The 25,338-nt window shown below is 40.6% G+C and overlaps 1 protein-coding gene across 2 annotated transcripts in view; it reads right to left on the bottom strand.

Annotated features, from left to right (window-relative positions):
* ENTPD1 (ectonucleoside triphosphate diphosphohydrolase 1) overlaps positions 1 to 25,338 on the bottom strand; it is a 52,605-nt gene that overhangs the window by 24,063 nt on the left and 3,204 nt on the right. The window contains exon 1 of one of the 2 annotated variants that reach the window (XM_062001343.1): positions 7,887 to 8,026. The exons of the other annotated variant lie outside the window; for it this stretch is intronic. Coding sequence (XP_061857327.1) covers positions 7,887 to 7,902 — 16 coding nt within the window. The 5' untranslated portion in view covers positions 7,903 to 8,026. Of the gene's footprint in view, positions 1 to 7,886; positions 8,027 to 25,338 lie in introns of those variants that run through there. 2 annotated transcript variants of the gene reach the window in all.

The following is a 25,338-nucleotide window of genomic DNA, read 5'->3' as shown; positions in this document are numbered from 1 at the left end:
AGTCTCAGACAAAGATGACAAACATTAAGCTTCCTATACTATTTCAGGAAAGCATGACTAAATATATAGAAGCTGTAGATCTACATACTGGGCACATTCAGTGCAAGGCAAAATTGCAGTTTTCCAGTGTGTTTCCCACAAAAGCAGCTGGAGCCAGCAGCCAAGGGCTCATCTTGGCCAAGAGCAGATGTTCTCCTTGGCAAGAGCTGCCCCCTGCCATTCTAGCAAAGAGCAGGTAGGAGGGAGGGACATTTTCAGCAGAGGAACAAATCTCACTCCATTACCTGTCCCCATCACCAAACCCACACTCCATATTAGACTCCATCTTCCCTCCGACTGCATGCCTGCTACCTGGGCTTTGACATGCACCACGGATGTTTCCATCCCATCAGCTGTGCTCCAAGGTCTCCAAATTCCCTTCATCCCCCACTTTTGGAAGAGTATCCTTCTGCTTGCATCAGCCCACAGAAGAAGGTGCAGAGGCTGCTGCCTCCCCTGCCCCCAGCTGCAGTGGCACTAATAGTGAAGATCAGAAACCACAGCTGCTGTACCAGCAGTTCCTGCCTCTCTGCTGTCCCCAGAACCCTCAGACACCAGCATGAAAGCAACGCAAACTCAGTGGATTGAAGTGGTTTCTACATCCTGAGCTGCCGATTCACCTTCTTCAGGCAGCACACGGAGCTTGAAGGCCAGTTATAGTTTGAGCTTTGGCTGAGAGATTGCAGTTAATGAAAAAAATAAAGCTAATTCTCCTTCCTTTGTAAAAATAGGTCCATTTTTTTTTTCATTCTCTTCCCCAGGCATTCACCACCCTATATGATCAGAACAAAGATTCTTAAGGGGATCAGAAGCAAAGGGGAGAATAGAAACCAATCCAAGAGTCTTTAACTTCTACCTATGAAGAGTTAAAAGGCTCCCTCAAAGGTGTGAGTCCCAGCCTGTAAACCATCCAGCCACCCCGTAAGGGTTACTTTTTGGTCAGAAGAGATGTAGTGTACAGCTGGATGAAGGTCACAAGGGAGCATGGGACACTGTGGGTTAGACTGATGGGCACGTGTCTCCTCATACCAGAAGCTTAATTATTGCCTACAAAGTATGTTGACATTACAAGGGGAATTTGAAAGGCAACGTGAAGGCAGATAGTGAAGCGTCTCTGCAGATCCTCACGGAAAGCTCTTCCCAAGCTGGAAGGGGTCAGTAAGGGCCCAAAAGGATTCTGACATGATCTCTAATAGGCAGAGTTGTAGCATTGTTGACAGTGGCTGAGCACTGACACAGTGGTGACAGCAGTGGTCACTACACTGCCTGCATTGCCCTTAAACAAGAACAGTCAGCACAGCACAAGGGACAGAGGGATGAGTAGCCCAAAGAGCAGGCTGGGACACTGATCTTTCCAGTCACATCTGAGGCGGAGTGAATGCATAAGAGGACACAAGCAGATGAATTTGTTCAGTGTGCACTTAGCTGACTCTGTTCCCTTCCATCTGGTCTCTCACACTTTTTCCCTTATCTCATTTCTTAATTTGTACTGCTAATGCAGCACTGTTTGAGAGCACAGGGCTGTTTTTGTGTCTCTCCTTGTCTTACAGTGAAGCTCCCCCTACTAACTTCAGTCTGAATGACTTTTACCCTTGCTGCCTCTTGTCCTCTCCCTTGGGCTGATGGCTTTCAAGACAGACAAGTCAAAAGTTACTGCAGAAGAAAAAGAAAAAAAGGTTAGGAACAAGGTCAGGTACCTTTTTTTTTATTCCTTTCAGCAGCAAAGATTTATGTCAAATTAGGCTGGCTGTGGAAGTGAACCCTTAGGCTATGGCATACTGGCAACAGCTCTGCATTTAGGAAGTGCTGATGGAAGTACCTGTGATAGAACTGAAGCTCTGGTCAGGGAAGAGAAGTTCCACAATTTAAGAAATGGTCCCATTTAACTAATCTCTCACAAAACTAACAGGGGTGCTTCTCTTGTGAAGATGATCTGGAATTTTACAGTATAAGTTTGATCAGTCTCAAGCAATACTAATCCCTTATGGGCTGGCTCACCAAAGTCATTCAGTATCATTCACTTCACCCCAAAGGTCATCTTAAACATTTCTGTCCTTAACCACATCCTAGCCACCCTGAACACATAATTTCCAAACTGAGAACTTGCCTGCTACCAGATCCAGCTCTGTGGAACACTGTCATCAAACTCTGGGCTAGTAAAAAGGTACAAAGTGTCTAGTCAGGGATTGTTAACCCCACAGTCAGGTTTGCTAGTTGCTCCCAACCCCACAGGTGTTGAAAGTGCAAAGATGCCTTAGGAAAAGAAAGACTATGAACAAGATTGGTATTTATGCACCATACTAAGCCAATTATACAACTTTGGAAAGGCAAAAAGCATTATTAATTATTACAGCATTTGTAACCCTTCCCTTTCAGGTGTCTAGCATCTTAAACTTATTCTTTCTCCTCAAGAAATTTCTTGAGTGTTTTCTACATATTTCTGTCAATTACAAGTTAAGACACAAATACAGGTTGCAGTGGTCACAATAAGGTTGACCAGAGGACAACTTTCTCCAAAGCAAAAAAGAATTTGCTTTATAAACAAACAAACAAAAAGAGTTATGGCTGTCACATACAAATATACACATATCTCTGCTTATTTTTTCCGGACAACATTGTCAGGAAATCTTTCTAGTCTATTCAGTATTTGAATGTCCAATTTTCCTCCCAAAGTTGCATTAGCTGTGCTTTTAGAAGCTTGGCATGAAGCCTATTATTTGCTCTTTATGTTTCCAACCACTCTTGGCTTCCTTAGACATTTTCCTCTGACTTAATTGGTATTTGTACTGCTCCTGCTAGCACTGACAAACTCCATCTGTAAATCAGCAATGATTTTATACTTTTTAGATCATTATTGAAAATGTCTAATGCCATCAGGCCTCTTGCAGGATACCTCTGAAAACACAGCTGTTTAATGATGATTTCCTTTTATAAATTTTTGAGGTCTGCTGCCATTCAGGTCTTAATCCATTAGTTCATTCTTTGCTGGAAAATCATAGGGAGACTTTTGCAATCAGAACATCAGAAATGCATCTACTGCTGTGAAGAACTTTAAACATGGGAGATATTCATATTACCATTTTCAACCACACTGAAAAATAAAACAAGTCCAAATAATTAGTTGGAAAACAGATGAGATAAAGGACCAATTGTCTTCCCAGTCCTACACTAAAAATCCACCTATCGAATAACAACCAGGGATATTAGCTCTTCCTTTTTTATGAGGTGTTTTCTAACCATCAGGGAAGTCTGGCTTTCGAACTTACAGCCCAGATTTATTCAATATTTACACATTTTTTTAGGACTTTTTTTTTCACCTGGAACTTCAATGAGCTTCCAGTCTTATTTGAAGAAATATATCAAGAAGAGGACGTCAACAATGACAACATGCAGAAGACAAAATGCAGTCTGCTTTTTCCAAATGAGGGTGACGCCAGGCCTGTTTGGTGTATATTTTCTTAAGTCAGCTGACTCTGTAAACAAAACATGCCTTCAAGAAAGCAAGGACAAACAAAAAGGTCTATCAGTACTTGCAATACTCTCCTCATCCTCCCTTAAAATGCATTCCCTAGCCAAATTCCAAAACCAAACGCTACATATTCCCTGAAGTTCTTGCTGGAGGCTCTTGCAGGTGAGACTATTTGTGTTCTAGGATACAGATTAATATGTTCTCTTGAGGGGACCTTATGAACTCACAAGCTTGCATCCATCTGGTATGAGTAATTTCCTTGTAGATACATTCATTCCATTTAGCTATTTTGACAGTGCTATCCATTTCTACAACATTAGTCTAAAAGCTACTTTGATAAGTTTATCCTTTACAAAACCAAATGAATACGATCAAACTGGCTATTAAAACTTGATTATTGAGGCTATCTAGTAATTTAGATAGAACTGATGAAAAACTAAATTGACAATAGTTCTCTAGGCTACTCACCACCATGTTGCTGTGATACTGGGTCAAAAATAGCATCCTTCCCATTGCCTAGGATATCCCTAGTTTTCAACTATAAATTGACATCACCAAGCAGAGATCTTCCCAGTTAGTATGTCGCATTGTTATAAAACTTGGTTTCCCAAAAAATGGTTCATCTACAAAACAGGCTACTTAGTTTCAATACTTTCATTATCTATTCCTTCATATAGAATTTTCTTTTTGCACCTAATTTAGTATTTAACTAAGACTTCTGTAGGGCTTTGTTCCTGCACCATCAGTAAAACCGTACCTTCTCCACCTCCATAATGATTATGCAATTGCTCAATACGTGTTAGTACCTACGACACACAGAACACCTCCTTTGAATTGTGCTTGGTCCTGACAACTTCAGATCTCCCCTTGTAGCAGGGCATTCTCCCTAGTGAAAAGATACAAGCTGAAGGTCATGCTGTTTCTTAGTTGTGAAGGCCTTTACAGACCAGCCTGACTCAACTATCTCCAAGAATAACTTGGGAGGATAAGAAAATTTCTGAGCTAGTGGGCAGTGAAACAGACATCTCTGAGATAACATTGTTGCTGGAAACTAGATGTCCTTAATAGTTCTAGATGTCAATTCAACATTAAGATGACTGACAATTGATTACTTTATTCTATAAATGCCCAGTCCCATTTCTGTGGGACAGAGAGGACTTCTGCATACCCTCCTTTGGAGTGTCTCTGAAAATCTTCCCCCTTGAGTGGGGACACCTCTTAAAGTTACCTTCTGGAGCTGAGAGAAAGAGAATCACCCGCTGTCTTTGATATGGGTGAGTAACATCGTTCTCTATGAAATAAGTATTCTCTATAAAAGTATTCATTCAGCCAGCTTTAAACTGCTAATTCCATTAATAAGAAGTAGTAGCTACAGTACGAATACCATGTACAGTACTAATATTGTGTTCCTCTAACTCATTGCCTCCTAAGATAGAAAATCTATGTTCTTATCCTGATTGGAATTGTATATGAAATATATTTCCAATTCCAATCAGATTATTATTCTGTAAATAATAAAGTTCTGGTTTCCTACACCCTCTGAGTTTTCCATCATCACCCCAAGGGCACAGAGAACACCCCCTAACATCTTTACTTTCTCTAAATGATCTTCCAAAATTCATAGCCTGTATTTGTATCAGATGTTTTTCTATTTCTTCTTTATCACCTTTCTTTCCATTTACTTGTGTTAACTTCTCTTTTCTACCCCCACTGTCTGAATGAACTAGCCAAAGTCATCCTTGTTCTTGTTTTTGGAGTGTTGGTCAGTATGTATTTAAATTTGCAAGCTTCATGCACATTCCTTTACATTTTTTCCCACCAGATTTTGCTTTTTTACCATTCCAAGCTGGAATAATCATTGGTCCACAGAGAGCAGTTATCTGACAGCAGTAATTAATTCATCATGTATACAGAGCTCCAAACCACAGTAATTACCTCTTGTTCAGTTCAGTACCTTTCATGTTCAAGTCTACATCTTTTAGAATGTTTACTGCTTTTTACTGCTATCTGCATGAGATCAGCATCATCCTTTCCCCAGTCTGAAGTCCTCTATATATACTTTTCAGTAACATTTTTTTTTCATCAGACTTGTCACACTTTCTGTCCAGGAACACACTCATACTGAGCACTGATATAATCTGTTGCTCTGTAGCAACCCAAGCAGAATTTCTTCCTCGGCCATGTTAGCATATTGATCCAAATTTCAAGGCAAAGCTGGCAGTATCAGTATTTAAAATATTGGCTTCCTAAAACTGAAGAGTAGCGTTTTAAACCTATTGGTTACAGGCCCTGTGGACAAGACTCTAAGGAAACAGGTCTCTCACACTTCCCAATAATCCCTCCCTGATGAAAGGACATGTCCTCAGTGTCCATTCATGCCTCATTTCAAGGTAGAAGCTTTACTAGATGATTGGTACTGCCTGTTCTGGACTCCTTCATGTTGAAACTATTGATTGCTGCCTCTGGAAGACATACCCTGAGAGATGTTTTTCAAAAACACTGCCTCATATTTTCTTCTCCCACACCCACAAAATGTGTGGTTTTTTGCTATTTATTGCACTAGTTTTCATTAGGCTCTTGCAAGATGACTTGTGTGTTCTGCAGGTTGGACCATTCTGACAATTCCAACTCTTCTGCAATTACCTTGAGCGCTGTCAGTTTTCTTCAGTTTCCTTCTGTCTCTTGAAAATTCCACTTTCTAAAAGAAGGCTCATTTTGTCCTCTTTGCTAAATCAGTTATCATCTAAGTTTATTCCCCGTGATTCCTCACCTCACTAGAAAAGGCATCTCCATTCATGTATTACATTTCATTTTTTGGAATGAAACTTTTTAAAGTCTGGTTTCAAAGCTATTCTTATCTCTCTCTTCAGCAGAGGCAAATTGTTTTGAAGTATTTCCAGCTTCACTCATGACTGCAGGAACTAACCTTCTCCTTCTGCCAGTCCTTAAAATTTCGATGTACGTCAGACTGGGAGAATGCTTCTTCCCCTCAAACGTCATTCACTACATTCTCTGAAGTTAAAAACTTGGAGAGGTCTATTTTACCATTTTTTTCATTTGAGGAGAAAAAACGCCACATTTTGATTCCTTATAGCTGTAATAACGATAAATGAGAGACTTCCACCTGGTACTGAACAAGAAATCAAAATAGCATAAACTATTATCCCTAAGCTTCTCACCCAGTTGAAAGGCTAATTTCTACCCAGATCTTTTTCCAGGTTACTGCTTTTTGCCTGTTTATCCGAGTTCCTGCTTTGTGTTTAAAAGACTCACACATACTACTGTGTTAGCAGTACAGAAAGATGGAACGTATTGCAGAAGTTGCTGTAAACGGAGGGGAAGACACCCAGATCGGCAAAAGCTGATACTAAACTAGGCAATGTTTCTGCCAAACGTTGAGTGTGACTGATGCTGCTACGTGCAGCACGCCAGTCGATTATAAAAGGCAAATTCTGGTAGATGGCACGTATCTCGTAGAAAAAACACCGTGCAATCCGCGTCTCCAGCTAACGCGGAGTCCCTTCCCCGGCGCTCAGGAGCACGGCTGAGAGGAGCGGCTCGCCGGGGTGCCGGGCGTGGGATCCTCCTCTCTCCTGTGTGCTCCCGAGCCGGCTCTGGCCCCGAGCCCACGCACCGAGAGCCCCTCGTACCCCGCACCGCAATTCTTCCCACCGCGGTTTCCTAACAGCCAGCACTTCCAACGAGTTTTTGCTCTTTTATTTGTCCCCCCTTCCTCTTCATCCTCCAGTGCGGTTGCGGGCGCCGCGGGAGCTCGGCCCCGGCCTTGCGGGCAGCGCAGGCAGCGGCCGGGGAGCGCGGAGAGGGAGAGGAGGAGGGAGGGAAGGGAATCCCTCGCTCTGACGCGGCCAAACTTCTGCCAGACGCCGGCGCAGAGCCTCCGCTCCCGCACCCCGCGCTGCACCGCCCGGGAACTCGCCAGCCCCCGGTCCCCTACAGATTCCCCCGAGCAGCCGCAGCCACCCCCTCCGCTCCCGGGCACCCCGGTCATAAGTTGACATTGTCCCTTCAGCAACGGCCAGGAGTCCAAAGGCTTGAAGATGATGTCAGTCGGGAGAGGACTGCGGCAAGGCGGCACCCACCCAGGCGAGCCCCCGCCACCGAGCCTTCGCCCACCGCCGGAGCGCTCCGCGGGCGCGGAGGCAGGGACGCGCGGGCCCGGGGATGCCGCAGCCGCAGCTCCCTCCCGCCTGGCAGAGCTGCAGGAGCTCCTCATGAACGTGCCCAGCCTCCCCCCCGAGCGCCGGCCGCGGGATGCCGCCAACCGGCGGGGGGCTTGCCGAGCCCTGCCTCCCGCCCGCGCCCCCTCGCCGAGGGTCAGGGCTGGTTTTGGAGATCGGCGGCTCGCTGCCGTCCTTACCCTTTGGCTCGTCCATCAGTGCCGGGGCTCGCTCCCTCCTCCTTCTCTCCCCCTCTTCCTCTTTCGGCCTCTGCCGGCTCTGAGCTGCCTCAGCGAGAGGTGCTCATGAAAATGGGCGCTTTAGTGGTCCATTTAGTGGCTGTGGGAGGGGTTAGTTTAACTATACATGACTCAATCCATCTAACTCCGTCTCGGGGGGTACCCCGGGAGCGGCCGCCGCTGGCTCCGCTGGGGCCGCGGTGTGAAGCAGGATTGCATCGCAGGCTCCAGGGGGAAGATGTCATTTGGGCTGCAGAAAATATTTTGTTAGTCGTGTTCTGGGTTGGGTTTTTGTTTGTTTGTGTGTTTGAGCAGATACTTTTTGCATCAACGAAGTATACAGACAGAAGAACTGTCCTGGGTGTAGATGACCTTCTTTGTTTCCAGATCTGAGGTCAAGCTCACAAAAATCCAAACTCTGACCATGAAAAGAGAGAAATTTGCAGTAACTGCTGACAAGACACTTCCTGCACCCACCTGCCCCATAGAATGAGCTTGTATTTCTGGCTATGTCTCCTGGGGAACTTCATGAAAGGGATAATTTTGTCTACTTGCCAGGAAGGCTTGACAGGATCCCCGTCTTCCCAATCTTTTATCCCTGCTGAGTCCTTGCACACCTCTCAGGTTGACTCTCCACAAATAAGAAATACAGGATAGCATTGGAAGAGTCTCAGGAAATTTTCTCCATCGCCTCTGACATTCAGGCCCTTTCCAGTCTCCACACATGCCTCCACGCTCACGGCTCAGCAGATCTGTCAGCCTCCCACTCCAAAGGAAGTTGCTAACCACCCTAGCTCTTTCACTTCCTCCTTAGACTGGTGGCCACCAGCTTCTACCAGTCCCCAGAGCACAGGCCACTGTCACCTACAGCCAGCTGCCTGTGCCATACTCTGCCTGTGCTAGAGCCTGCTGGCACAGATTTGGCACTTTTGCCAACTCTCTTTCCTGCTCCTGGGGCTGTCCTTTGCAAACAGACAAGTGGACACACTGCCCTCAAGCTGGACATCATCCAGCATTGTACTCCCCATCGGCTTCCAGTCATCTTGCCCCAGAGAGAGGATGGAAGAGCAGGGTTCTGATGCTAGGACCTGGAGAGCCACATCTGGATGTGGGCTTTCAAATCCCTTCCATTATTGCAGCCCCATCACAAAGGTCAGTCCTTTCTCTTTCACAAACAAACATTGACCTAGTCTGCATTACTGCAAGCTGATAAGAAAATGTACAGTATTTCTGTGAACAGGAAAATGGGGATCTGGGTAATTAAGGCTTTAGTAGGTGGAATTATTTTTGAATTATTGTCAGCTTTGGTTCAAAAGCCCAGGGGATGGTGTTTTGGCAGACAAAGCTGAAGGTGGACCATAAGACTTTGTCATCTTATTTAGAAAAAATTGGTCTGGGCAGCACAAATAAAGGACTCTACCTCCATTGATAACAGGCCAATATTTTTAAAGGATTTATCATGGAAGAAATAATTATGTTGGTCACTTTGATATCAATTGTTTTAAAAATAAGAGTGTAGTTGATACAGTACTCAAGTAATAAATGCAACTTTAAAAGTCTTCACTGTAATACATACTAACTGCACAGATTTATCAGTAAAAAGTACTATTGTGTTTTTGTTTTTCCTTTAAAGTAAACTGAGCTTACCAAAGAGTTCACCTAAGGGCTGAGGAGTCCAAATTTACCAAGTGGAAGACAGGCCACCCTCAGAGAAAGACAGACAGCTACATGCCATGTCTGTCACCTCTTATGGATGCTCGAACTGATTCATTTCATGTCCTTTAAAATTGCATATGTACCTGACAAACCACAATAAGCTCTTTTATACAAGTCAGTCAGTGATAGGTTGGGGTTTTCTTTTGTTGTTTCTTCTTGGTTTTGGTTTTTAAACTGAGACAGACGAAACCTTTATGGGGAAGGATGAGACATCATTAGTTAGTGACCATGAAACAGGCAGCAATGTTTTCACCCAAGAGGAAGTTGTCACTTGGAATGCAAGAGCTGGATGAGGAAGATTTGCTATGAACTGTGATAGTTGTTGTCTACCACACCTAAAAACATCCTTCACAGAGCTGCAGGGAACAGATTTCAGAGTTGAAGGTGATCTACTTTAATTTAGGGACTGATAAAGATGTGAATACTATTTCCACAGCTACAGGAGCAGAGAACAGTGTTGAACTCTGTTTTGCAGTCATTCAGTTCAGGTATAAGAGATAGTGGTAAAACAAATTTTCCCCTTTGGCTTAGACAGAGGAGGGGAGAGCTGGACTTTGTATCCTCTTGTAACATGAGCTGCAGACTTCTTCCATGTGGAGTCAGATCCAGATTTACTAGAGCATTTTTTTTTGTTCTGCCTGCCGATCCTCCTGCCTTTGGGCAAAGCTCTGAGGGAAATCCACACACTAGCAAAGGGCAAGAGCTATGTTACAGACATTTCCATAAGAAAACTAAAACAAAACAATAAGAAAAGGCACACAGCCCCGGAGGCAGGCATTTGTACTCAGATAAGGCTCCAGACAGTGTGAGGAGGAAGCTTGAAAACACACAAAAAAGGGAGGAAACCAGAGAGCTCAGGATGTAGTTTCCACATATCTTGAGCAGAGGGTAAGAATAGCAAAACAGAGGAGTGTCACTTTTGTCCTAGGACAAAAACAAGCATCCTGTGAAGCTTTGAAAGAAAAAAATATATCTTAAATATCCATCTTCCTCCTAGCTATAGTAAGAGCTTAATCTCAGTCATCTTGCTCCTTTAAGTTTACAAAAGTTGTGTGTGTGTTTGCATGTGTCTAAAATCATGAAACTTAATAGATGTGTAGAATTTGCTCTTTTAAAGATGAGATATGCTTCCTTTGGGATTCAGAAAAGGAGCAAGAGTGAGCACTGGGACATGTTGGCATCATTTCCAGCAAATAGGAGTCAGAAGGAACTGAGGTGATAATGCTGGAATCCAGGTCCAGAAACTCTCAGCAGGGTAAGGAAACAGCCATAGGAAAAGAGAGTCAAAGGGCTTGGAAACAAACCCACAGGCATTAGAAACATAAGTAGGTTATATCCACAGAAAGAATCAGTATGAAAATATCCAAAATATTTTAAACAGAAACAGGCCATCCCATCACCAATCTCAAGAAGAATGAAGTCATCCGTGTCAGTGTGTGCTATGACTTACTGTTCTCTGTATGTTTAAGCAACAGAGGGGAGAGGCGGGTTCAAGAAATCTTTTGTGCAAATACTGGGTTTAGCAGAGAGAGGCAGAGTATTCCTCAGGCTTTCTTAGACATTTAGTTCCCGTATGCTGGTTCATATCACCACCTACCCACCAGCAGCCCTGGGAAGTGGGGCAGCAGGTACTCAGTTCTCCATCCCCAGCAACACAGTGAACACATTAAATTGATAGAATGGGAGGGAGTAGAATGCTCTACAAGAGAAGGTTGATCCAAGAGATTAGGACAGCTTCTTTCTGGAAAATGATGGCAGAGAAGAGGGGCGAGGCATTAGAAAAAGACAAATAACCACGAGCACTAGTGGTGCCAAGATGTTTTGTGTTTTTTTTTACAGCTTTCAGCTCCTTGGCCTACTCATCGCACATTGCAACCACCACAGACTTGACAGTTTTCACAACACAGTAGGCCAAGTCCTCCCCACATCTCCAGGTTTTTCTGCAATAGCTGAAGTTCAAATGCTTAATTTAGATACCCAAAACACTTCCTTTGTGAAAAGCAAACTTCTTGGATGGCTCCTGAAGAAACAGACAAACAAGCAACAAGCTGTACCATACTTGTCTCTGTGCATTGAGTATTATTTTTAAACAATGCAATTCTCTGAAAAGAAGAAAATATTACTTTTGATATTTAGGTAAAAAGTGGAGATGACTTTCCGTTTCACCTTGCTTCAAACAAGCATTTATATTTAGCAATGAAATAATGAAATGGATTATCTATAAAAATGACTTAAGTTCCTTTCCTTTGTCTTAGTTCCTTGTCAGAGTCTAAATATTTGTAACTGTGTTCTCAGAGGACTCCACTATGCTGTCCCTATACCAATATTCCCAGATCCTGTAATCCAAAACCCAAGTATCACCTCTAAGATAACACCTTTTTTACTGCATTTCTTCTCTACCTTTTTTAGTTATTAGTAAACATTGCTCTTTCCTCTATTGTTCAGCTCCAGTACATGTCTCTCTCATTTCTTTGCTGCTTCTTGCATCAGGCCATATCTGTATTGCTGGTTCCTCTTCCACTTTAATGTAATTTCTTCAGAGATCCTGATGCCATTTCTTTTTGAAGGACAACAGATAAAACTATCTAGCTTGTGTGTTACTCAATGCTGCCCTGTCATCACCTCAGCTGGTGGTTTTCTTCTCCATGTCAGTTTCATAGCTTTTGCCCATCTCTATTATTTTTCTGATGTAGGGATCCTAGTTCTCAGATGATACATTAACTTGCTAATTAGTTATTTACCACTATTTACTATTGTGAACAGTTATTTACTATTGTTTTGTCTGACAGGAATGTCAGACAATCCCTAATAACAGCTTACTGAAGCAAAAATTTCCACTTTGAATGCTCCTGCAGAGCAAGAAGTCCTCCCTGTACAGAGCTCTCAGAAGCAGCTAATCTTAATCTTAGAAGTCTCACTTTTAGTATTATGGGGCCACCAATACCTAGAAAAGACAGGAGCTATGTAAAATGAAGCAGGTGAGGCTTATGAAAAAGAATTCCAGTAGAAGAAAAAGTGAAGGAAAATAGAGAAAAAAAAAAATCCTCAAAGATCTAGGAGGGCATAACAAGGAAAAAAAAAAGAAGGTATCAGAAAAATCAGTAGAAAATATTCAGTGAATTAATAAGGGAAGATAGTATCACTTGCCCTGTCTAACAAACAGAACTTTCAAATACTTCCCAAATTTAGTAAATGACAAAAAGAAAGTAAGAAAAAGAAACTAGCAGCATGCATGTAAGCCTTGAATATTGCTATTTTAAGACTGAAGAAAGGACCTTATTACCAACTCATCTCTCTAGTTTTATGACCAAAGTTAATTTTTGTTCTGTTAAATCTTAATTTATCATAAAACACATTGGTAGCTAAGACAGAAATAAATATACGCATCATCCCAAAGCACCTATTTTCAAAAAAGAACTGTACATATTTAGAGCAGATTAAGTCACTCCATTTTAATTTCTTCAAAAGTATAAAAGTAGACAGAATGTAGAAAATACGCATAAAATGAAAAAGAATATCTTTAAAAGAAATAATTTTTTAAGATGTCTGAATTCATTCTGACTACCCACTCACCCTCTGTTAAGTGATTTGTTCTTTAATAAGTGAGCATTCGCAGAGGAGAACCAGTGGCAGCACATAGACACGTTGTCCATCAGATGTCACTTAGTAAATAGCAGAAATTGACTGCATCCATCTAGAGGGACTTTCTGAAGATAGTGGCAAAAAGAAAGGTGTCTTAAAAATCCCAAGCATCTCTAATTTGCATATGTTTGTTAACCATAGCCATAAATATACCCATGATAATTCAGCCCACCTGCTTTGCTGTGTTCTAGAAGCATCAAATGTTCTCCCTTCTAACAGAGCTACAAAAGTAAGCTTTGCTTTGGGAAATATTTAAGCACCACTTTGTGTCTTGATTATTTACTATCCTTTATCACAAGGTAATTGACTAAGTCTTTGCAACTGTAAAAATCTGCCCCTCCCTTTATGAAATGCATCTCAGTGCATTTCAGTACATGCCTCTGCTAAGTGATCCATGTCCATGAGCACCACAGAGAACTATCTATAGAGATGCGAGTTCTCAGATATTTTCAGACTTGCTTTCAGATTCTTGCTGAGATTTTTCTCCATGTGAATTTATGTATGCCTTACATGACTTTGGATACAAGCACTTCCATGTGGTCATCTTTATTTAGTCTCTGTGAGGTTTCATGTTTTCTTTTTCAGTTCTGCACTTTTTTGGCAAAAGACTGACAAAAGTGGGAAGAAAAGGACAGAGATATCAAAGCCATCCTCAATTTCAGAAAATAGTGTATCTTAGTTTACTCATGATTAACATTTGCTCTTCCAGTGTTACAGTAATTTTGCTTTGTCTTCTGCATCCCATTTCAATTCTCTTTGAATTAGCCAAAACATTTAAGAAACTGTGTTTAAAGCAAAGCAAAATTTTTTGTACTTGAATTGATTTATCTATCTGTGAAAAAGGTTCAGTTCAGGTCAGTACACCTTGGGCTAAACTACGGTATTATTAAATTAAAATATATTACTCAGAATTTTCTTCTCTTTCTTTTTTCTTCCAGATTTATGCTCCTTACGACCAAAGAAATGATAAAGACATGCGAAGATGTACAAGAATAAATATACCGTCTTTACAAACCTAAGCTGACTCAACAAAAATGGAATTTTCCACTTCGTTTCAAGGCAACTATCCACTGCTTTAAATTTAATTTGCAATACTGAGAGCAGAAGTTCCTTGTGGCAGCCTGAATTAAAGACAGTAATTTCTCCAAAGTTCCATGTTTGTTGGTCCTCTCATAAATGGAAATCTTCAAGCTGTAGTCACAGGCAGGAGTAGTTTCAGCAGGTGTGCTATGGCATACAAAAATCCACGTTTTTTGGTCATGTTCAATCATATTTGTGTACTGACAGGCCCCGACTCCATGCTCCCCTCTCAGTTTCTTTTCTGATGAATATACCAAACTGGTCTGCTGGACCAAATGCAGTAGCACGCAGGCTCTCTCCAGCTCCTCACTGGGTAACGAAAGCAAGTGTGTGAGTGTGTGTGACTGTAGGAGGAAATAATTGAAAGTACTGTGTGAGCAGTTATCTCTTAATAACAGCTTGCTCATATTAATAGCAGCTTCATTTCTGCTAAATAAAGGAGAAATTCTTCTAATATTGGTAGAGAGAATATCCCTGACTTGACGCCCTACCAGGGAAATGCACTGCATAGTGATAACTGCCTGGGTTTTGTTAGCTATGAAGAGAAACCCATGTACACAAAGGTTTCCTAGCTCAGAGCAAATGAAAATTTGAATTTCAACACTTAGTGACAAAGCCTATATAATAATGTATACATTGAAGATTCATTAATGAAGATTTACAAGAAGGACATACGTAGATATCATATCCAATTAATATCCAGCATTTCCCAAAATGCTCAGATTTTTCATGGGCTCATTTCTCCTCATGTAACACCAAGATTTCTCAATCATAAAGGGCAGATTTCACTCTCCACCAAAAATCAATGTAAGTAGGTTGAGAAAAACTGCAACTCTGGAAAAGGCAGAGGTTGACTCCTCCATGGGGCTGTGCCACTCACTGTACATGGCCATAGTAACTGGCACATGCTTCACTATCATAAGAGAACAGACTTTAAGACAGCTTGGTTTAAATGCAGGCAAAATTAAATACTTAATGTAGGAACAATAGGGTTCTTTGTGGTAGGGAAAAATGTTTTTTCCTCTGAGTGCTGGCAGATTAGTCCCAGTCTATTCTGCTTCTCTTTTGCTTTGAATACTTTTCATTATTATTATTTTTTTATTCTCTGTTTTGAAGAAAAGTCTGGAATGCAGGGAAAAACATTACCTACCACTGTGACACAGGCCTGCCCAGCAGTATGAGATTGGCAAATATCCTTTCCCAATGCAACCTCTACAACTTACTCAGCTCCTGGAGTAACTGACAACCTTAAGCTGTTAGTGTTTTCTTACATATTTCCCACTGCCATCCTTCAACTCCTGCCTCAGCATTCATTTTTCTTTCATTTTCTAATGGCTCACTTTGCTCCCTTCCCCCACCTGTTGGTTGCTCTTTCCCTCTTAATTTCTGTCACTTCCTAGTAGTTGCTTTCCCTTAACAAAAATATTTTCTCTTTTCATGCTTTTTAGATCAGGATTTTTCATCTGAGTTTTTAATCCATTTCTTTTCTCTGGAGAGGATTTAGAGCATCTCCCATTTGTTACAAATGGTGTGCTTTTATGTCTAAGAAATTCTGAATGAAATGCTGCTAAAGTAAGTTTAAAGCATGAAGACTTGTTTTACTGCAGAAAAAAACCCCAGTAATAACATTGCTTTAAACTGTTTCCAGATGTAGTGTAAAAGACTAAGTTAAATATGACAACATTTACAGTATATCAGAATATTGCATAGTTTGTATACTAGTCTATCATCACTGCTCTAACAGTAACTGATACCTGGCAAATATTTTGCACATATTTAATATACTTATCTTTTGAAACATAATAATGATAGCAGCAGTGGACAGCTATGAAAAGCTGAAGATCTACTGCAGGAAAGGATAAGACAAGCAACAGAAGAAATTCTGCAACAGAAAATCCTAATGTTGACCAGCCAAATACCATCCCTCAGGCACTTCTGAGTCCTGATCTTATTCCCTCAACCACAATTCAAAAAATCTGAGCTCAAGAGCGATTTGGGACTTCAGCCAAAATCCAGCACAAGAGTAGAATAATACCAGTCATTCAGGCTGGAGTTGGAAACTTGAAACAAATGGCAGCCAAGTCACCTCCTTGAGTGCCATTGCATGGGACGTTGACCGCATTAACTGCACTCCTGCATGACCACTGGGGACTAAGTGGCAGAACCCAGATTGCTGTTGAAACAATAATTTCAAAGCTGCATGATTCATTAAGAGGTAGCTTATATTAAAAAATATCCCGCTGCAATGTTCAAGCTTCTTAACAATAACAGAAACCCTTCCCCCTGGATTAAGCTGTTCTTTGCCTGTTTCTTTAGTCTCCTAATTCAGGGTGTCTATATGGTTTGCTTCTTTCCTTTGCAGGAAAGATAGATACAAGGTACAAGATAGATACAAGCATTGCCCAGATGGTGCAGTGACATATGATTTCTTGCGACACAACTCCATGCCTCTATCAGGCCAATGGTCTTTTACGTGACTCCGTGTTTTAAGAAGCATATGCAAAGCTTATTACTTTCTAGGATTGTCTGTACCTTTGTTCACAGCTGTTTAAAGCCAACTGTCACTAGAATATTTGCTTTTATCAGAGTGGCATTTTTGCAATTTCTTGGGATTTCTTGTCGCTTCAGAATTTAAATCACTTCTCAGGGAAACTCAGAGACAAGGGCTTGCCCAAGGCTGTGCAAGTATCTGTACTAAAGAGCTGCAAGTGCAATATACCCAGGGAGTCTGAACTGATGAGGGTGTGCAAGCATTGCACAGCTCAGCCACAGCAAGCACAAGTATCCCTCACTAAAAGACACACCCTGTCACTGATAATGAGCTTCTGTGGGTTAACAGCCAGTTCCAGTTCACTTTTTTTCTGCAGTGTGGGTGTTGCCCCAGACTTAGCATAGCATAAAGCACACCAGGAGCAGTTCAGTCCATGTCTTTGAGCAGCTCTATATTGCAAACCCCTTTTGGGCCAAGGGCTGCCCTGCAGGCTGCCCACAGCTGCCCAGGCAGTCAGAAATGCATAGGAGACATCAGTCCAGACATTCTGTCTGCCTTAATTTGTGCCATTGCCTGCTTCCAAAGGCACTGTCCCACAGAAGTGTTCTCTACATGTTTTGATGTGTAAACGCCATCTTTTATACTCTTGCTGTAAGATTCATGGCAAAGCAGCAGAGTTTCTTCCATGCTGGTCACCATGGTCAGCACTAGCACAGCAGCATCAGCGATGACAATGACATTCTTGCTGCTTAAGATGCATTTTCTGAATTAAATTTGGTACTGTGGGAGCTTTGCAAACACCCTGGGTCTGCTGTTGCTTCAGTCTAGTTCTCTCCAATAACCTGCACTGAAGTTCAAGTTGATGTACATTAAAACCAGCCAGCTGAAGGGGTGATATTGGGCTTGATGTTTTCTGAATGTGGAAATTAAGCAGTATAGTAAAAGTGAACCAACCCAGAAACTTGTTTGAGCTTCTCTGATTTACTTGTGGAAAACAACCTGCATGGATTACATGAAGTTTACCCTATAAAAATCTTTATTTGCAATAGAACTTCCAACTATTATCAATCACATTTCAGAGCTTTATTTCATAGTTCATAAAATACTTATTGCTTTTATGTCATAGACCAGGAATTACTTATTTACTGTATTATCTTCAAGTACCTCATAAAAATGTAATTATTCGGTCTGCTTTAAAATGAAAATAAGTGGTATATGCTTGCCTCCTCCTCCCATAGCAAGTGGAAAGCAAAGAAAATACAGCTGGAATTGCCAACAAATTAGAAATATTTCAAGATTTTACTGCAAATATGATCCTATTTTCTCTCAGGAGATGGTAGAAAGTGAAAAAAAAGCTGTTGCAGGTGAAGATGTCATAGAATCATAGAATGGTAGGGTTTAGAAGGAAACTTTAGAGATCATGTAGTCCAATCCCCCTGCCAAAGCAGGTCCACCTCCACACCCTCCCTGGGCAGCCTGTGCCAGGGCTCCCTCACCTCAACAGTAAAATTAGTTTTTCCTTATGTTTAAATGGAACTTTTTGTGTTCCAGCTTCTTTCCATTACCCCCTGTCCTCTCACTAGATACAATAGAAAAAAGTGATACCCCAACCTCCTGACACCCACCATTTAGATATTTGTAAATATTAATAGGATTCCCCCTTCAGTCTTCTCTAGATTAAACAGCCCCAGTTCAAGCAGCCTCTCCTCATAAGGAAGATGTTCCAGTGCCCTGATCATCTTGGTGGCCCTGTGCTGGACTCTCTCCAGCAGTTCCCTGTCCCTCTTGAGCTGGGGGACAGAACTGGACACAGGACTCCAGATGAGGCCTCACCAGGGCAGAGTAGAGGGGGAGCAGAACCTCCCTCGACCTGCTGGCCACACTCTTCTTGATGCACCCCAGGATGCCATTGGCCTTCTTGGCCACAAGGGCACACTGCTGGCCCATGGTTAGTTTATTATCAACCAGGACTCCCAGGTCTCTCTCTGCAGAGCTGCTCTTCGCAGTTCAATCCCCAGCCTGTACTGGTGTGTGGGGTTGTTCCTTCCCAGATGCAGGACTCTGCACTTGTCCTTGTTGAACCTCATGAGGTTCCTCTCTGCCCAACTCTCAAGCTGGTCAAGATCCCGCTGAATGGCAGCACAGCCTTCAGGGGAATCAGCCAGTCTTCCCAGTTTAGTGTTATCAGCCAACTTTCTGAGGGTACACTCTGTCCCCTCATCCAGGTCATTGATAAAGATGTTGAACAAGACTGGCCCCAGAACCGATCCCTGTGGAACTGCACTGGCCACAGGCCTCCAACTCGATTCTGTGCCATTGATCACCACCCTCTGGGCTCTGTCATTCAGCCAGTTCTTGATCCACCTCACCATCCACTTATCCAAGCCACACTGCCTGAGCTTTCTAATGAGCATGTTATGGGTGGAGCAGTTTCAAACTTAAATATCTGAGGTGATTTAATGCTTTTAGAGAGGTGGTTAGCAGAAAGTTTACCAAAGAACATATTTCTAAATAGAATGAAAACTATATAGAATGAAATCCAGCATTTTGAGATATTAAAAAAACATGTTGGTAGTTGAATGCTAACTTATACTCAGTGTGTTGCAGGATTTGCTTAGCTCATATTCTTCTTTGATGTGCACTATACCAGAACACTAATTCTCCATGAAAAAAAATGAATAAAGCTGAATTACATGCATTTAAACGTGACGCTGCAGAAACAGGAACACAGGCATTCACAGTTCTCTTTTTTTTTACATTCTAGAGAATAGAAAATTAATATTGCAGGTTGAATACAACAAACACGGATCACTTAGAGTAAAAATCTCCATTGATGTTTGTATGAGATTGTCAATATCAAGGCAATGATCTAGACTGCCATGTGACAATGGGTATGTCAGTTAAAAAACAATAACTACTCTACATAAACTAATTTTTCAGCCATAATATTTTAGCTTTAAAAATAAGCAGTTCACCAATGTCTTATTTTAAATAATGTAAGGGTTTATCAAAACATTTGCTCTAGCAAGCAATTTTATTCTTGTTTAGATCTTGTTCCTGATGTACTAGCAACTCTTCAGCCTCCAGTACACAGGTTACCTCTCAGCATGGTGTCACTGGGCACAACTCTACCAGTACTACAATGACTTTAAGATCTTCAGTCTCTTAACTGCATGTGGTATATTAATAATTCCACTCCTTAAACATAACTTGGCCAGTATAAACATCATTGGCACTTGGAACACTTATGTATTGTACAAATGTAAATGTATTGCTGAAGACCTGGTTTAAAGCTCACAATATAAACAAATATTAATTGCATGCAAGTTATTATTTTATTAACATTACTCCTAGGTTCCCTTTGGCCTGTGAAGGTTTTTACCATAGAACTTTCAGGCTTTTTTTATGCCCATGTATTGTGTTTACCTTCACACACAGTAGTAATGGACTGCTTGAGGGTTTGAATTCAATTAATATGTAGAAAAATCTGTCACAGTTGTAAATGTATATCAGTTTAGCAAAAGTCTTAAAAAATAATCTATGTAACTTGAAGCAATCATCTACGTAAGGTTTAACAGTAGTTTTTTAAACTCAAATAATGTTTAATTGAGAGTATTTAGGTAAATAAGTACCTCCCTCAGGTTTCCTTTTGGGTTAAATTTCTTGGTGTATTTCCTGGTTGAAGTTCTGTTAATTTTTACTCACACAAATCACTGAAGAAAATGGCCTTGAACACTCAGTGTGTCAGATTTTGCCTGCTCAAGCTTGTTATGCTAATTTCCCAATTCTTAATATTGCCTTGATCTCCCTTCAAAAAAAAAAAAGTCCAAATGCACTGCTTCATTCAGGGTGAACTCTGACAAGAACATGTTAGAAAAGAATCCAATGTTATTATCATAAAGATGCTATCATGGAAAGAAATTATTCATGAATAAAATGAGTTTTGTGGTGGAGTTTCTGTAATTAGCAGCTTCATTTCAAGTGATATCCACTCAAATTTAAATGACAGAATCAGTTTTCCCCATAGCTTAGGCAGTCTTCTCATTACTACAGGCAGAAAGGCTAATTTTGATTCTTTCATTCTAAGTTAAAGAAAGTTTTAACAATGTGTTGACTGACTGTACTGCATAACTAAGCCAGAGTTTCCTATAGTGTTTGCAAAGAAAAATCCCACCCTGAACTACCCAAATACCCACCAATATTCAATTATGAATTCAAATAATTCACGTGATACGGAGAGGTGATTAGATCACAGTAAACACAGCTATGTGGAAACACAGTTACATAAAGCTCCTGACTGAAATAAGCTGTTGCACCTGTAAGTTACATTGGCTATACACTGAATTCATCAACAGTGAATACTGTAGGGACAGATGCAGATTTACATTACTCCACGTGTTTTCAACAGCAGCCCGTAATTATTAAACAACGTCATGTCAGTAGCTTATCATCTGTCCTGCTCCTGAAATGAAGGTGTATCAGTGTTTTATGCAAGCCATATGCATGCTGACCTTGGACTCTCCATGGCTATCAAGTCAGCAAAACCCTTATATCCACCAGCTCCTCAGGAAAGGCATTTTTCTTAAATTAATCTTTTCCTGGGGCTGGAATTACCATTCCTAGTAATGATAATCCCCATACAACTTGCCTTGACTGACCTCTCAGGAATATAGCTACTAAAAATTGTTGTTTACAGGTACTGCTGTGTGCACCTCAACTGGATCAGGCCTTGTTATACTTTGTCTTTAGTTAGCGTGAGCCCATGTCCTGGGCCAGGAGACTGCAGGATGACTGCACTTTTGCCCTGCAAAAGTCAGAAAGGCTGCCGAGGTAGAAGAGGGTTTCCCTGGGTTTGAGGATGGTACCACACTGCCACCCTCAGCAGGAAAAGCAAATAGTCATTAATATAAACACTTTCCTCCTTTCAAAAGGGAAAGAATCAAATTATCTTGAATTTGCTTTCAGTGGGTAATAAACTCATCTCTCATCCACTCTGTGTGTCACGACCATAAGCAGCACTGCACTTTCAGGAAATAATAAGATGAAGTACCTGCAGCAGTGAAATTCGCTGTGCTCTGTGCAGGCTCCTCCTGAATATGTGGGAGGCACTAATACAGGCACTAACGAGCAGCTACAGTGCTAAGTAGTCTGTCTTAATTACGAAGGAACAACTTTGTTATGTCTTTTTCTTAGATATACAGTGTTTTAAAATAAGTCAGAACTTACTGAGTCTTCTTTATCCATTGTATAAACATATGGAAACCTATACAACCAGGAAAACCAATATTGTACAGTATATATTAGTTACTAAAATCATACATTAGATGTTCTGCTGACATAATGTACACTTTACAAGTCATTGTCTCCTGGGCTTTAAATACTATATATAATCTTACTTCTAAGATAATTCTTGAATCAGTTCAGCAGAGCACATTTTAACTATTCATCTTGGAATCTACTGATTTCTCATTCACTTAACTATGTGTCAGCATCTCTAAAGAGGTACATCTGCACTTTCAGAAATATTAAGTACTTGCTTTCACTTATTTCAAGTCCAGATCCCTTTTTGTCCCTGCAGTCTGTGTATTTCTCTAAACAATCATTTCAGGTCACAAAACAGTGACTTGATTTCCTGTCCACACTGCATTGCTCTGTAATGAACACTAAGCACTCTGCAGTAAGACATAAGCATATAGCAGTGTCAGAGGTGTAATGTATGAATAGGAATAGGTATTAAAAAAATTTTGGTCTGAACTAATTTTCATTTTATTTTCATATTTCTGTCTTACAAATTGATCAGAAAAATAATAGCCAGTAAGAAATAGAGCAGAATAGAGAAATCTAGAATTGCAGCTTGGGTCAAATCCCTTCAATTTCATGTTTGCATTATTACACTGTAAGCCTAAAACATAGTAATATACTTAAAATGGTGTTGTCCTCAAAATTTGCTGGTTTACACGATGGCAGTAGACAAACAGCAACCACATAGTATTCCATATTCACCTCCAGGAGGCAAAATTTCCAATTTCTAGGTTTGCAGCCATCCAGAATATTTGTAGTTGATACATATTTCTGTAACTGAACTACAGAACAAGTATTGCAGAATTAAGTAACTTAAAAATTTACCCTTTTACATTTTAGCTGTACAAAGTATAATAACTTTTTCTTCTGTTTTCATTTTTAATAAAATTCCTGAAAAGTTTTGTTTTACTTCAGAGAGAAACCTGATGTTCCTTCAAAGATGTCCGCACATTAGTTATCACACTTGGTTCTGCATTATCAAGAGACTAGACATTGTATAACTACACTACCATTACATAACTGTTTTATTTCACTGTTAAAAATCACTGCAACTTTGAGGGTTTGTTTTTGATTGAGTTGCTTATAAAGTGTAGGATATATATACACATATATACCATTACATTAGTCTGTAATAAGCCCAACTATTTACTTTTGAATGCATTTATTAATTTGTCCCATTCATTAATTTGCTTAACTTATTGATAGATAACTAGTCTCAAATATATTGAATTACCCAAAGTTTCACGCAAAGAAACATGGAAAGAAGATCATCTTTTTGTGTAGCTCAGATCATCTACCTTCTCCCCAGAAGAAAGGCAGAATCCTGAACTTAATCTTATCTGGCCCTTAAACAGCTCAAGCTCCAGGAGGGGACTGATGAACTCAACGTTAGACCAGATGATCTTTTAGACACCAGAGATTGTAGCCATGGGCCCAAAGTAGGAACTGTGTTTTCATAATCTTGTCCCTCACAAGTTAGATTTTACAAATTGATATTTTCCAACTGTTCACTGTCAGCCCAGACTCAAGGGTACAAAGTTTTGCCACTCACCCTTCAATGTACACCCACAGTATTCCTATGGCCTGGGAATTAAGATTGTAAAACTGACCATGTACAAGTTTATTACTCTGCTGTACCATACAGTAATGTAAATCAGACCAGGAGATCAATACTTCAAGTTATGCAATTAAATAATGATTTCTGATCTAAATTTGAAACCTTCAGTATAATAGCCTTAATGAGAAGGAGAGAAGAATAATGCAGGAAAGAAGCATTGCTATGGAGTAAAATAATCCCAAAATAATAAAAACCAAATTAAAATCAGATTAAAATTTGTAAAACATTAAAAACACACAAACTTTTTTAAAAAATGTGTTATTTTGAGGCTCTGAGCCTGAGCACTACACATCCCAAGGACTGTTCATTTAGTAGTCTTGAACCAAATTCTTTGCAGAGTTCATTAAAAGAGACATTGAAGATAAATCATTCCTGTTTCATCAATTACTGACTGATTTTGAATCAATGTGGCATTTAAGACCACTGTAGATGTTGACTTGCATTAACTTTCACTGGGAGATTTTTATATGTCATGTGTATCTATAACTCTTTAAATTGCCTTTGGCATTTTCTGTTCTCAGAATTATTTTTTCTTCCAGTTTAACAGATCAGACAAATATTGTATCTTTTGAATTAAAATGACTGCCCGTGAACTCCTGAGGGAAAAGAAAAATGATTTTAGCATAACTGAACACTTCTCACATGGTCTTCTTGCAATTTAAAACTTTAGCCCCCAGAATAATGCAAAATTTTTTTTCTGCAAAAATAAGGCCCGTTGTCACACAGATTAAAGTTTGGCTCCTGACTTAAATGGGAACATGAGGAAATCCTCTTTCGTGACCCAAAGTTCAGATACATTAAGCTATGTTAGCAATCTGTCAGCCTCTCACGAAGCTAGCTTTTAGAACATGGATATTTAGGCTTAAGACTGGAAACCTAGTCCGATATTCTGTATTTATTCCATTCTCTTGCCAACTAGCTCTATAATCTGCAGTTTCAAAGTCGTAGACATTGAGGCACATGACCTCAATGACCTTACACAAGTGAATCTGCCTGAGGAAGTCCAGAACATCAGGATGCAGAGTTCTCTATAAGCATATGAAACTATCAATCTATATACCTTCAGGAATGCAAGGATTTAAAGATCTACCAATGGCAAAAATGAAAAATATCTTATGATGTTTTGTCTTACAAAGACAGGACTCATCTGAGATTTCCCCTCCTGTTGTGCTCCTCTGACCCTGTCTGGACTACATCACCCTGCTTTAATGCTGAACAGACTACTGTGTCCTCCAAAGGACTACCGAGGCAGCTGGTAAAGAATGCTCATCACTGTATTTGCCCCGACACTTCCAACGTTCCCTTCACTAAGCTCCTAAAAAAGGCCACATAGCTTAATTTGGGTGCATAGTTACTCAAAGAAAGGGTTTTTTTTTTTTACTGGAAATTTTGCTCTAAATCTGACAGCCTTACAAGGAAGTATTCCCAACCAAAAAATAGTGTTGCCATCATCTACTTGAAATGAGCTTGTAGAAAGATTATCTTCATCAGATATTGGTCTAAATACTCCTCATGGGTTCATATTTCTGTGTAATGGGGGTTCATACACAGTATACTCATAAGGC

This window comes from Colius striatus, chromosome 8 (assembly GCF_028858725.1).
Source record: "Colius striatus isolate bColStr4 chromosome 8, bColStr4.1.hap1, whole genome shotgun sequence".
Lineage (NCBI taxonomy): Eukaryota > Metazoa > Chordata > Aves > Coliiformes > Coliidae > Colius > Colius striatus.
Note: the sequence above shows the minus strand (reverse complement) of the source record. Positions and strands in the feature narration are given on the sequence as shown.